Source organism: Colletotrichum phormii (genome assembly GCF_030913505.1).
Source record: "Colletotrichum phormii strain CBS 102054 chromosome Unknown BDP81scaffold_22, whole genome shotgun sequence".
Classification (NCBI taxonomy): domain Eukaryota; kingdom Fungi; phylum Ascomycota; class Sordariomycetes; order Glomerellales; family Glomerellaceae; genus Colletotrichum; species Colletotrichum phormii.
The window spans coordinates 618,732-632,425 of NW_026851464.1; the positions used below are offsets into that span (position 1 = coordinate 618,732).

Below are 13,694 nucleotides of genomic sequence, written 5' to 3' on the forward strand. Positions count from 1 at the left end.
TGCTTAAAATCGATTGCAAAAGAGAAAGTTCTCATCTGGAGCCTGATACTTGGGAGTCGACAAGTCTCTAAAGAGTTGTAGTGACAGTCCGCAACGCACGGAAAAAGAAGGAGCCAAACAATATCTGGGCCGGGATTGCGAACAGCTCGAAGTGCAATCCCTGCTCCCCGCCCCAGTTTCGGCCTAGTGCGTTGCAATCTCTCCCTCCAGCTCTTTCCTTTCATGAACGCGCTTAGCCTCGCAGTTCACCAACGCGTCTCACAATATCTCATCTTCTCTCATCATCAACCTCATCTCACAAAGTCCATTTCCGAGACCTTCGTGGAAAGCCACTCCCCTTTTTCGTCGCCATCATCACTCACCACTTTTTGTTTTGACTTGACTGCATCAGCGGCTCATTATTGCGGCGGCCTAGCATGGTACTCCCATAGTCAATGTTTACAGGCTTTGCTTACGCTGACAACGGGGAAAGAGGGCATGGTGAGCGACCGTGTCTTTGTCTGTGTTCGCGCACGCAAGTGAGGAGGACGTAGCAGAGGCCATCAGAGACGGGGAAAGAAGGCGCCACCACCGTCGCTTTCTTTGCGCCCTTGCCCTACCTTAATCACTGAGGTGTCCTTCGACATGTCCCCCTTCCGCGCTGGGTCCGACCGGGACCATCCTTCGCGAAAAGGTCCCTACATCGACTACGCCAGATTTCTCCCACTCAATACCGATCCCGCCTCCACCCACTACATGAACCGCGCTCAGGCAGAGCCTCCATTCCGCGATCAAGAAGAGTCTAGGAAAAAGATTGATATCATCGATCTTACCCTCAACTCGAGTCCCGTATCACGATCCTCCATTCATCACCAATTGGATGCCGATCGCGCGCCACTCGGCAGGACCAAGGTTGAGAGTCAAGGCCCTCCGGGTTTTCCTCTGGGCCTTGCGCACAGCCTTTCGGATCCGAGCGGCGGCTCAACCGCCGCTTCCAGCAATGCCGCCTCAGTCTTGGATCCTTCGCCACCACCAGTATCCGTTCAACCTTCGGTTTCTTCAATCGACCTGGAAGACGGTCTACACGGCGAGATGCCTCGACCGCCGCGACTTGAGGCGCCGTTGAAGACGCCTCAACAGGTGACGCCGCCGTCATCTACGCGACCCTCAAGCCATCAGTCACCCAAGCAAGCCGCCGTTTCCAAGAAGCAGACCCCGAAAAAGGACATCTCTGATGTCCGGCAAGTCATTACTTCGCTGCGGGGTTACTCAGCCGATATCAGCAATGTGCATTCGCAACTGTGTCTCTACGCTCTCAGGTCTACCAAACCTGTCGAAACGCGCGTCAAGACCGGCATAGATTACTTTGCTGATGTAAAGCTGGCCCCAGCTGATGCTGAGCAAACGGGTACCACCATGACAATCCGGGCCAAAGTGAGTCAAATTGTTGTTCTTCGGGCATCCCGAAGACTTCACTGTTTTCAAAAATGCACGTGACTAACCTCCTCAAAGCAACATTTTCGTGGGAGAAAGGTGGACACTCTCAGAGCTACGCACTACCTCCCAGTGTGCGTCAAGTCCGATAAGCCTGCTGTGCCCAGGTATCGTTTTCATCATACGGAAATCATCAAGAATGTCTTGTCTCCCAACTCAATGCTCAAATTCGTGCCCGTCATTCGAGATCTCGACCCTGACGAGGAGCGAGACTACAATCTCTGGCTTGGTGAGTTGGAGAGAATGGACAAAAGCTGTGGTTTCGAGACTCTCGGCAGCCGTGACCAACGGGTCGCCCGGACTATCAAAAAGGAAAGGACCGCGACGCTATCACTATTCTTGGACTCTTGGCTCAGAAAGATCGCCATCGACAACTGTAATCGAACTACCTTGATCCGCCATATGGCAAGCTCTAATTCCGATGATGCTATCACACCACAGCAAAAGACGAGTCTGGTCAACCTACACAGCGACGACAACATGGCCGCGACCACGCCAAGGGCTTTGAAAGCTGCACGAGTATTCACCGAGGCGTTTGACCAAGTTTTTTACCACGACGCTCCTAAAGGAAAGGAAATTCTCCTCCGTGACGTGCTGAAGCTTGACAAGTCCGTCGACGAAATTGTCGAATCGAAGAAGACAGCAAAAGGTGGACAAGACGACAGCGAAAAAGTGGACTCTTTGGAGCAATGGATCGAGACTCACACGGTCATGGGCTGTCTCATATGCTACAGCAATTCCTGCGAGCATGGAGATTACAGCATTGAGAACCACAAACGCAATTTCTCCATGGATTGCATCGGCATGTACGGGCGTATGTTCTCAGCAAATCGCACGGTATCTTCTAGTGATGCAGTAGAGCCGCTGGAGTCTCCCCCGCCGTGTGAAAGGCAGTGCTACCAGATCCATGGTACCGGCAGTGCTAATGCGCAGGGAAAGCCATGGACCAAAGATGAGACTCTCTTACTACGCAGCTTGTTCACGATCTTGGATCATAACAAGGTCCGGGTCAAGGCCCAATGCGCTACTGCTGAGATTCTCAACAGAGACTGTCGGGATGTTCATCGCCATCTGCAATCTCTAGATATCAGGCTTCCACCCATTGAGACGATCGATCCACCGAGAGCCAAAAACTTTCCTTGGTACGATCGCAAGAGAAAGATGCTTTTGGGCGACTGGCAGGCAGAGACAAACTCTCACGACACCAAGGTCCGCCCATCCAACGATCCATGCCATCACGAAGGCCCTTGCTCGAAAGAGAACGACTGCCCATGTGCACTGAACGACATTTTGTGTGAGCGCTTCTGCCGCTGCACAGAGGAGTGTTGCGCTTGGAAATTCACAGGTTGCGGATGCCATGGCAGCGGCAAAACGTGTTTACAGAAACAGAAGGAGGGCCGTCCTTGCATTTGCGTACAGTTAAATCGCGAGTGTGACCCAGACCTTTGCGGAACGTGCGGTGCGGTTGAGCGGGCCGATCCTGAAAACCGACACGACGACGCGCTCTTCCAGACGGGTTGCCAGAATACCTCCATCCAACGAGGTGTCAGCAAAGCTGTCGTTCTCGGCAAGAGTCAATTGGAAGGCTGTGGGTACGGTTTATTCACCGCAGAAGACATCGCACAGGATGAATTCGTAATTGAGTACACGGGCGAGCTCATCGTGGCGGACGAAGGGGTCAGAAGAGAGGCACGCCGCGGCGAGGCTTTCTCCGTAGAGAAGAGCACATCATATGTGTTCAGTCTCTTAGACTACGAAGGCATCTGGGTCGACGCTGCTATCTACGGCAATCTCAGTCGCTACATCAACCATGCTGTAGAGAATGCCAATGTTCAGCCCGGCATTCTCTACGTGAATGGCGAATACCGTATTCGCTTTTCGGCAACACGCAACATCAAGGCTGGCGAGGAGCTTTTCTTCAACTACGGCGAAAACTTCCCTAATCTTACTAAGAAGATGATCAAGGAGAAGGCCGACATTGAAGGAGACGCAGAGTCTGGAGCAGAAGAAGGAATAATACCGGTCAAACGTGGCCGGGGCGGACGCCGAAAGGGAGTCGACGGCACGCAGAAATCAGCTGCGCAGAAACTTGCCACGGCGAAAATTGCGAAAAGCGTTCGCACGGGAGCTCGGAAAGAGGCGCCACAGGTGACGATAGACGATTATGAAGCTTTGGCCGACGTCGATGTGGCACCGCCTGCAAGCCGGAAGCGAAAGCGCGTTGTGAAGAGCGATGATGAGGATGAGGACTTTAATCCGTCATTGGAATCGGAAGAGAATGCCCAAGGGCGAGCCAAGGGGAAGCGACCGGCCGCATCTCGTCGCCGAAGCGGAATCCAACGCGTCAGATCGATGGGTTCTATCATGCCGTCAGACTCAGAGGCGGATGGCTCCGCGCGAACGACCCCTCGTAAGCGTGGTCGGGCACGTCCTAACAATTCCCACGGGATTAGCAACTCTCAAACAAACGCAAAGATTTCAGCAGTTCTCGAGAAGCCAGCAAATGATACGCCGCCCCCGAAGAAGAGGCGCGGACGCCCGCCGAAAAATCCTCGTCCGCCGAGCCCTGCCGTGGAAAAGCCGCCAGAGGTGGAGCATGTGGAAAATGAGATTCGCGCCAGTCCGCTTCTCACTCGGAACCCTGAAATAGAGGGAGGCACGATTTCGGTTGACCTGAGCCAGCCTTCGAGGTCTGCTCGGGGACGCAAGTTTACAACGTCTGTTCTCACTCAATCCGTTGAGGATCCTATGGACGTTGACGAAGATGAAGCAGAGATCGACGCGACTCCTTCGCGATCTAGAGGTCGACGGAGGGCTGAGGGGAATTCGATCACAGCTCGTGGGGCATCTCGGGGTGGTCGCACATCGGTATCAAGAGCGCGTCGTTTGCCTACCGAGTCGGATGCTGTCGTGGACTCGGACGAAGAGCCTCTCACTCTTACCCCATCATCCCGAAGGAGGCGGATGCAGAAGAGGGTTTTGGGACCTTTGGAGGTGAATGACAGCGAGTCCAGCTTTAAGATGCCTGGCGTTGGTTCAGACTCCGATGATGATGATGACGACGATGACGACATTGTTGGTCTCAAACGTGGTTCTAGGCAGAGGAAACTTCCAGCTCGATTTCGTTCATCCGACGAGGAGTCTTGACAACAACAGCAATCATGACGCGCACCGAGTAAGGTGACGGCAGCGCGGACGAACATCAACTGAGCGCTACTCTGCGGTTACAAAGCATGCTATGATGGATGAGATGGGATGGGTGGGGAGGTAATTGAGGTCGCATTTTGCATTCAAAGAAGGCATGTAGTTGAACGAGCTCCTCAAGTCATACGGAGCTTGGTTATGGGTGACGGCGGCATCTTCCCTGGGTCTACATTTTTTACAGGCGTATTCAGGAGTACGAAGCATACATATCTCATGCCGCGGACGGGATGCTTAAAAACGTCTTACCAGGGCAAATGCATTATCCACCGAATATACGTACTTGCATAGATTATGGCTCTCCCAATATGCTTCTCCAGCTTGCCTAGATCGTGATTAAACGGCATGGACGCCAGCCCGGCCTGATACCTACTTCAAGACAAGATGCGCCTGAATTCAGAAATCTTGGCACTTCACCGTCTTGTTGCCAATCGGACTTTGCATCTGGTTCCAACCCCCTAGACCTATTGCCAGAACACCGACTGTTGAAGACTTGACTGCCACTCCTCAGCCCCCCTCCCCCCTTTTCAAGCCTAGCCAGGAGCGATCGCAGGTAACAAGACCACAAGAGATAAGTAGCATTGCTTACGCTATACGGCGTTTGCTGCTTTGTTGTAACAGAGAAGAGAATAATAACAAAGCCTTCCTGCGGTTTGGTTTCCTGTTCCACCTCGATGTATCGCCTTTATAAGCTTTGCACCACGCCCCAACCCGCCCTGGGTTCCAACGGAAATCAACCGCCGAAGCTCAAGAAGACACAAACGATAGAACCATTCAGCTCCTGTGCTTTATCCAGATCTTACAGCGGCCGGAAAGCTCTGCACAGGGTCCCGTCCTCCTGCTGAACCCAGCCCTCGCTACCGGCGCAGGTAGGGCACCAGAGCAAATCGTTGGGATCGTAGCGGGCCTTGATGGAGCGGAGAAGGGGGTAGTTGACGCCGAAGAAGGATGTTTGCCATCTTGGCTCGAACGTACTGGCCTGCGATCTTTGTGAGCAAGGGCGGAGCTTGTGTTATATGCCAGCAGTGGGTTCAGAGGAAGTAGCTCATCTCGTTGAGGTATGCTCCAGACGTGGGGTCCAATTCGCGAAGGGCCTCGAGGGAGGTGTACATGAGACGGTCGACGGCGGCATCGATGGTCTCAGTGGCGTTCGAGGCGTCCCAGCCCTGCGTTGCTACGAGGTGTAGGGCTGTATCGCGCCAGACGGGGTTCAGGGAGTTGTTCACCGGTTTCCAACTTGCTGTTAATGTTCCTGACATGGCAATGTTGGGGAATCCATCCTACGAAGCCAGTCAGTCTTACAGAGCCCTCAATAGTACTCTCAGTTGAGATACGGATCAGCGTTGGCTTGCTTTGGGAGCCTCCATGCTCGGGCCAATAATTTCGAGCGTCTTTGCCAGCTCGTCTTGTTTGTCAGTCAGGACCTGGCGCGACAACAGCCGAGACACAATCTGGCTTCGGGTTGTGCCGGCGTGGTCCGACGAGGGAAGGGCCTGCATCATCTGAAAGAAGGAAGGGAACTCGGTAAAGGACGTCGTGGTCTGGATATGTGCCGTTAACGACTGGTCCAAGAGTTCTTGAAGGGGCGCAACGATGTCTCTCATGGTACCGTTGGCCATGTCCCACCCAAACAGAACACCGTGTAGCGCGAGACCGGCGGAAGACGGCGGTCCTATGACGGAGTAATACCCCTGGGCGCCGCGCTCGTGAGCCTGCGGAAGACGGCCGTAGAATGCAGCAATGGTGCGCCACCACTCCCGTGCCGTGGTCACATTCTGAGAGGAAAGATCAAAGGTCCAGAGGGTGGCGCGCAGTGAAGGATAGACCCTGACCGTCATGCTGGTGAGGATACCGTACGTGCTGCCGCCGCCGCCGCGGAGAGCCCAGAAGAGGTCCTGGTTGACGTGGGCGTTTGCGGTAAGGACATCGCCGGAGGGCGCGACGACAGTGGCCTGGAGGATATTGTCGGCGCCCATGCCGTACTCGCCCGTGTTGTAGCCGTGGCCGCCGCCTGCGGACCATCCTGCGATGCCGACGTCCTGACCGTTGGAGGTTATCATGAGTTGGCTTGAATCAAGGGGACGAGGATTGGGCAGAGAGGATGGGAATTGTTACTCACCAGATTTGTGCCGCTGACGGCCATTACGTTGTTCTTGGCATTTGCTGCATGGAGCTCGCCGGCCTGTACGCCGGCGCCTATCGTGACGGCCATATCGAGAGACGAGTTGGAGATGTCGCCGCCCTGGGGCCGGAATTGCTTGTGGAACGTGATGTTTTTGAAATTGTGAGTCCAAACACTGACGAAACTTTGTAAGTATGAACTCGGTCCGAACACATCACGTCAGGGTCACATACGACAAGCTGTTATGAGCGGTGTTCCTGCCATTGATTGTAAGTTCATGTCCACGATAACGTTTGATCGGGAAGGCGTTCTCCATGTGAGATATTGACTTACTTCTCAGACCCAGCATGGCCCGTATTCTTGACAACTAGGCGCATGTTGTGCCCCTGAGCAAACTTGACAGCCTCAGCGACGTGCGACGCCTCAGTAGCATTGACGACATAGAGAGGGAAAGAGCCCTGAGAGCATCCTTTTGAGCCAGCCAAAACGTCACCAGTGATGCTCGTTCCGTTGGGGAAAATCGGGTAGCAGCTGTCATTAGCTCGGAGCGGCCCCTGGATGCTGAAAGGATGGGACGAGTGGAAGCTTGAGGAAGGCCAACGCTTCAAGAGGGCATCGCAGGCGACGGGATCGAACTCGGCGCGGGATGGGTAGCAGACGGCTCCGGGAGGAACCGCTTTGATGAGCTTTCCGGAGATGGTCTCGTTGAGGGTGATCCATTGGTCTTCGGTTGGCCAGCAAGAGTCTCCGGGGATCTAGGGAGAAATTTAAATGCCGTCAGCCACGGGAGAGAAAGAAGAAATTCGGAAGACGGGAACATTGAGGGGCTCTTTGGGACTCACGCATTTACACGGCTGTTCAGCGGCAAATGCGCAGGCGGCTGCTGCCAGGTAAAGAGGGATCCGGCAGCGCATGGTAGCTTCCGTGGATGAAGTTGGTAGTAGCGAATGAGTGTAAATGCTTTTAGTTCTGAGTGAGATCTGAACTTGGAAGTAGCAGAGAGACGTCGTTGATATATGTTCTTGGACCTCAACAATATCTCCACTTCTTGGAGTTCATTTCCATCATGCTTGTCCCAAGGAGCTTCTTGAGTCGATTTTTTTCGCTGCCCCGGTCTTCGGCATGATTGGATTTCTAAGTGTGAATTGTCAAGGGATCCACGCGAGGAGGGTGGTTTAGATTCGCGATCGACTCTACGGAGAGAGCAAATGTCAGCCTCGTGCTATGCGAAAGTTGTGTCCATCACGAGGTTGAAGTCGACGATGCGGAAGGTAGCGCCGGGCCTACCGTCCTCCTCGAGCTTGCAAACACGCTACAGTCTCCGGCTCCACAGAATAATCCGATAAACCCTCGTTCCGCTCGGGGTTTGACTTGTCAAGATACTTCAGTCAATATAGCAGAGACAGGGTCTATGCCGCTCGCATAATGGCCGCTACTTCGAGCATGAGGGGTCAATGGCCTTCTGGTAAAGTCGTCATCATTAAGGGGGGCCCCTGAGCTGAACATGCAGAATCCTGAACAACGGCAGAGCACTACTCCGAGGCTGGAAGTGTAAGATAAGTCTAAGATGATGCATCACATAGCCGAGTAAAGTCCACAAGAGAGCTTGGCACGACGAGGACACTATCGATGGTCTGTTTCAATGGGATCAGAATAGTCAACTTGGGGGTTCTATTCTCTCTCATGCCTCCATTGGCCAAAGTAGTAAATATGCATATTCCCTTGGAACCCATTTATGAATGCCGCTCATCATATGTTCCGGCCAACCCTCCACGGGCCAAGTGTCCGACGTCCGCTTCAATACAACAGCAAAGCAAGCCAGTATACAGAGCGGGATGGCCAGTCTCTCCTCCAGACACTGCGTAAACGCCTGCGGAGCACGATACAGCCAGCCAAAAGGGAACTGAATGTGTGCCTTTTTCGCACGCTCCCGCATCTCGTGGTCCGTTTTCTGTATGTCATCAAAACACGCAACCAGAAAGGGCTCAAGGTCGTCCAGAGCCATGCGGCACGCAAACTTGTACATCAAGTTGGGTGGGTCCCAGACATTCAGGGCCTGGCGTAGAGCACGCAGGTGCTCTTCATAGGAAACAGTCGTGACTTGAGAAGACTGTCCACCGCGTGGGGCTAGTGACGGCGTCGTGCGAGCGCTGGGTGATTTGCTCCATAGAGCTCTGCCTGTCAGTTTGGTCGTGGAGTGGTCGGTGCAGAACTGGCCGGACTTGACCGTCTGGAGACCACGCAAGAGTGCTAGAAACTTCGGTCGTCCATCGTCGCTGAAGGCTGCGTAATCTCCAGGCTGTGGACCTTCGGCGAGGGCGTTGAGGCCGATCAAGACTGCCGACGTGTAGATGACCTCGAACGTCTCGTCAGAGAGGCCGAGAATCAGGGAGGACGCCCCGCGCGTGCCGGAGACAAGATAGGACTGGGCTATCGTCAGCAACGATTCGCGGCGTTCAGGGGCTCCGAGATAAGCCTCGTGCAAGGCTGTTAGCGACAGCAAGAGATGAAGGACGTGGGCGTGTTGAAAACCGAGTTGTGGTAAGCGGACTTGCCAGAGTTGGGCCTCGGCATCACTCCACGACAGACATGGTGCCGTGACCGTGCACCAATGGTGACGGAGAGCGAGCTCGGCATGATGGTCCGGCTGCAAAGGTGCCAGGCTGTTGTTGTTCGAGACATTCTGGAGGCTCGTTTCCAAGGATGAGAGCCCTGTATTGATTTGAGCGAGTGTCGCCGCTTGTGTCCTAAGCGCGACGGCGATCTGCCTCGCCACGTACTCGGACCGACCATCGCCAATACGCGCAAGGGCGCTGAGGTCGAACAAGAATGGATCTTCTTGGTCAATGGTGATGGCGCATCTTCTGTCCGTGTGCCATCACCACCGGCCGAGTCAATCTGACGCCGGAAGCTGCAGTCGACATCGTCTCTCCGGAGGCAGTTGAAGCAAACCGGTCGTGATTCATCGCACTTGACCTTGCGCTTCTTACACTGCATGCAACCCCGTCGAGATTTCTTGTGCGCAGTACGGCGCCCCTTCGTGTTCCTTGCCGTCTCAGTGACCTCGTTGGCCTCGGACTACTCGGGTTGGTCGGTCATTATTGAGGAAATTGGGCGGTTCTTGACTCGATAGCTAAGTGAGTTGGATCTCAAAGTGGCATACGATGTGATTTGTATTAAATCCCGGATCAGCTCGGATAGAATCCGACTACGTAGACAGCCCGGTGGACATGGGGTGGCAGTCAAAATGTCGGCAGGGAGATCCCGTGGTGCTTCCACACAGCCTCTCAAAGCCTCCAAGCAGACGCGTCTGAATAAGATGGGGTACAAGCGCTCCAGGGTCTGGGTTGTCTTCTACTAATGTCCTTGCTCTAACTGTGTTCGTGATACGTTTGGTCTCTTCGACGCTTCAGTCTGGTCTACAGTCAAAACAAGACCGAAATCCGAGAGGCATCAGCATCCTGCTGGTCCCAATGACCAAAACCGAAAGAGCCTTTTCACTCCCTTTGTGGCTTTCGGGGTTTCTTTAATCTCCCCTTCATGATAGGAATCATTCTCGAGACCCATACTACAGTAGTACCGATGAGCCATTTTGAATCAGTGTCCCTAAACTTTTAGCTAAGTGGCACCCTGCAACATTTTCCGATATTTTTCGTATAGAAACCGACTTCACCCACACCCCTCGTTTTAACCCCGCCACGTCCCACAATATCTTGGCCTCGATGCGCAGCAAAAAATGGCAAGGTCAAGATTTGATAATTCCTCATGAGAAGTTGCAAGTAGACGGGTATGTTTCGGGGCTTACGTTGCAGCAATGGGCCGTTTGGTTGTGGTTGTTGTTCATTGAAGCCCAGAATCTTTCCACCATAGCTGAAGAAGAAGAAGAAGAAGCTCTTTCCATGTTCCTTGATCACCTTTCTTCCAGTTGATCGATTGAGTTATTCAAGATTTCCATACTCTACGCTTCAACCGAAGGCTCACTCGGCCGTGTAAAGTTCCCTATTTCCGAAAATTTATGCAAGAGCTTTGATAAACTGAATTATTACTTCTTGTACTTGGCTAACGATTCAAGCTTTTCAGAACTTGACTTTGACATCAGGCTTCGCCCACTCATTCAACGTCGACTCAACCAGGCTCAGAGCAACAAGAGCGGCGCCATACATGATCGGGACCTCTTTCTGGTGATCAAGCTTGGGGTGGTCAATCAAGTCCTCAGTCGGCGTCTCCTGCCTGTCTGTGCAACGCTTGGGCAGTTCCGCAGGCAGAGGGTAAAAGGGGAGCTTCTCGGGACCGTCCCCCTCCAACAGCTTCATAGCCTTTTCGTACGCCGCGAAGCCCTTGTGGCCCGGTCTCGTGTCCTTCTTGCTGCCCTGGTGTAGACAGTCAAACATGAGCCAGACAGCGCGCACGACGCTCTCCAGGGCCCCGACGACCCAGGCGTGGTGGGCCGAGGCAGCCTCTCCGATGAAGTACAGCTGGCCGAACGAGTTGGGCTTCGTGATTGCCGGGTACAGATCCCAGAATTGGCATGGCCCGAAGAAGGCAAAGGCGCCCGCCATCAATGGGTCGCGGTACCAGTCGTAGCCGTGCGTCTCGGAGAGGTTTTCGGAGATGGTTTTCCGCGTCGCATTGTAAGAATCCTCCTTGCTAGGATCAGCATGGAGGAGGGTCAGATCGTGGATAAGCACATTTCGAAGCTCCACCTGGGCCGCGGGATCGTTACGACATGGAATCAGGCTTGCGATGCGCTGTGCTGTTTGTCCCCAAGTGTAGGATACTAGGAGGACGTTGGGCTCGGTATTCGGGTCGTCGACGTTGTACGAAGGGTAGACGCACACCTGGAGCGGGAGATCGGTGCGAGCCAGACCGCCTTCTGTGATGTTATAAGGTGCTTGTCGCCACCAGGCTGTCTTGAACTTCATGCCGACCTTGCACGAGGCACCGTATCCGAGACAACGAATTGCCTGCTTGGTGTCCCAAAACAAGCCTGCCTTGGAGAGGTCCATACGGTCCATGGAGCCGAGAGTGGTCGAGTTGAATACGGTAAAGTACTTGGGATCCTCCTTGGGTTTGTCGGTCTTGGTGTCTTTAACCTTCAAAGACATATCCGCAGTGACGACTGAGTTGACTTGGACGTTAGACTTGACTGCCATGACCTGTGTGTTGAACTTGATCGCATTAGGTTTTGCAATCTTGTTCCTCATTTGGTCTGCGATTCTTTGGGCGCCCCCGTCGACGCACCACCAACTTTCGTTGTCCCGCGTATTGAAGTCGAGAGACTCCAGGATAGCCTCGGTCAGGGACTGGTCATACCAACCGGTTCCACTGAGAAGGACGAGTATTAGACTTTCTTGACTTCATGGACTAGATATTGCAACGGCAGAATGAAAACTCACAATGTAGCCGTCTCAATCCATTGGACTGTGCTATAGTTGTAGCCTGGTCCATCTGGGATGTCTCCAGCATTCTCCTTGCTGCGGAACATGTTAGCCTCTTTTACCAGACATAATAGGAAATTATCGACGTACGAAAGAAGGAATTGTCGAACGCTCATCCGATCTGAGAGCATGAGCATGTTGAAGAACTTCTCCTCCTCTTCCGGTGTTGGTGGCGTTGTTTCCTTCTGGTCATCGAGACCCCTTCGCACGGTATGAAGATACTTTTCGATAGCCTTTTCGAACAAATCGCCAGGAGCCTCCCTCAATAGACTGTTGATCAGAGAATTATCAGCAAAAATTCTTGCGAAGGGTAGACACGACAACTGACTAGGCTGGAATCTGGTCACACTCTGGCACTCCGTTATTGAGATTAAACGGATTGGCGGCAGTTGGCTTGGAGGGCTCCCATGGATTTCCCACTTGGCGAACATCGTTGAAGTACATAGGCTGCTTTTTCGCCGTAAGAGAATACGGCACGAGCTTGGGTGGATCAGTGGGCTTCTTTCTGTCATTCAAAGCCCCCTTATCAATGTCAAGATATTTGAAGAGTCGGAAGGTTCTAGAAGCAAGTAAGTCAACAATCATTCGTAGGAGGCGTGAGAGGGTCAGAAACGAACCTGTCCATGACATCGTTCTCTGGGAAACGCATCGCCCCAACATCGTAATAGTCATGAACGCCCCCATCGGAGCCACTGAACCTATAAGTGTACAGCCTACCGCCGAGACGTTCCTCGCCGGCGGCTTCCAGGATGTCGTAGTCGATGTCAAGGTACTCTTCTTCGCCGCTCTGCTTTCCCAGCTCCTTGTTGAGCCAATCAAGGAGGAGGGCGGTAAAGAGCCCCGCCACGCCTCCGCCTACGATGCCAACCTTGAATTTGCCGTGATGCTCCGGAATCAGGCCGCCACCAGTCGCAGTCTCTGTGACCTGAGCGAGAGCCGAGACCGAGTTCAAGATGGGGAGGGTCGGTTTTATTTTATTAGCAATATCTGTCATTCTCTTTGACGCGACTTGGAGGTCGCGTTGAAGCTTGTGTCGGGAGACGTATCGTGCCCATTGCGCCTTGTAAGAGTCATTACTGGGACGAGTCGACTCCTCGACGGTGACTCCGGGGCCCGAGGGCTGTGGCTCGTTGGGAGACATGAGGGAGGTTGATCTTTGAAAATTGAGAAGTTCTTTAGGATGTGGTCTTGTTCAGATTGCTTCGAGATAAGTTGGATATATTGTCGACAGTAGAGGGACGTGCTGTGGGTTCTTATACTACCGTCGGCTCAACTTCGTGAGACTTTAGTCAATATGTCCATCTTCCTCTCGGTGTCTTTCTCCCCATATGACCTGCCATAACCCCGTAGACATACCCGCGAGGTGACAGGTCTCACACCCCCGCACGAAGAAGCCGCAAACATTAGGCAATTCTCGTCGTCAAGACGACTGCTTGCATCAACTAGACCTCAGCTTTACC

At 53.4% G+C, this 13,694-nt stretch overlaps 5 protein-coding genes across 5 annotated transcripts; 1 reads left to right on the forward strand and 4 right to left on the reverse strand.

The window, feature by feature from the left end:
* The first annotated feature begins 503 nt into the window (after window positions 1-503).
* On the forward strand, window positions 504-4,653 carry BDP81DRAFT_104148 (uncharacterized protein). Its single transcript, XM_060581398.1, has 2 exons — window positions 504-1,413; window positions 1,492-4,653. Exons 1-2 carry the CDS (start codon window positions 625-627, stop codon window positions 4,618-4,620), a joined length of 3,918 nt encoding a protein of 1,305 aa, XP_060440983.1. The 5' UTR covers window positions 504-624; the 3' UTR covers window positions 4,621-4,653.
* Window positions 4,654-5,390: 737 nt separating this feature from the next.
* On the reverse strand, window positions 5,391-7,710 carry BDP81DRAFT_500320 (uncharacterized protein; the record flags this gene model as incomplete). Its single annotated transcript, XM_060595507.1, has 6 exons — window positions 5,391-5,660; window positions 5,746-5,954; window positions 6,099-6,713; window positions 6,794-6,971; window positions 7,130-7,551; window positions 7,639-7,710. 6 exons carry the CDS (start codon window positions 7,708-7,710, stop codon window positions 5,474-5,476), a joined length of 1,683 nt encoding a protein of 560 aa, XP_060440984.1. The 3' UTR covers window positions 5,391-5,473.
* A 730-nt stretch (window positions 7,711-8,440) lies between these two features.
* Window positions 8,441-9,054, reverse strand: BDP81DRAFT_104167 (uncharacterized protein). Its single transcript, XM_060581400.1, has one exon. It carries the CDS (start codon window positions 8,820-8,822, stop codon window positions 8,478-8,480), a length of 345 nt encoding a protein of 114 aa, XP_060440985.1. The 5' UTR covers window positions 8,823-9,054; the 3' UTR covers window positions 8,441-8,477.
* BDP81DRAFT_104166 (uncharacterized protein) lies at window positions 9,055-9,938 on the reverse strand. Its single transcript, XM_060581399.1, has one exon. It carries the CDS (start codon window positions 9,791-9,793, stop codon window positions 9,287-9,289), a length of 507 nt encoding a protein of 168 aa, XP_060440986.1. The 5' UTR covers window positions 9,794-9,938; the 3' UTR covers window positions 9,055-9,286.
* A 436-nt stretch (window positions 9,939-10,374) lies between these two features.
* On the reverse strand, window positions 10,375-13,524 carry BDP81DRAFT_474713 (uncharacterized protein). Its single transcript, XM_060594699.1, has 5 exons — window positions 12,852-13,524; window positions 12,563-12,793; window positions 12,325-12,504; window positions 12,193-12,270; window positions 10,375-12,121 (listed from the first exon to the last, which is right to left on the reverse strand). The coding sequence occupies exons 1-5, from the start codon at window positions 13,373-13,375 to the stop codon at window positions 10,873-10,875; spliced, it is 2,262 nt and encodes a 753-aa protein (XP_060440987.1). The 5' UTR covers window positions 13,376-13,524; the 3' UTR covers window positions 10,375-10,872.
* Between the last annotated feature and the right edge of the window lie 170 nt (window positions 13,525-13,694).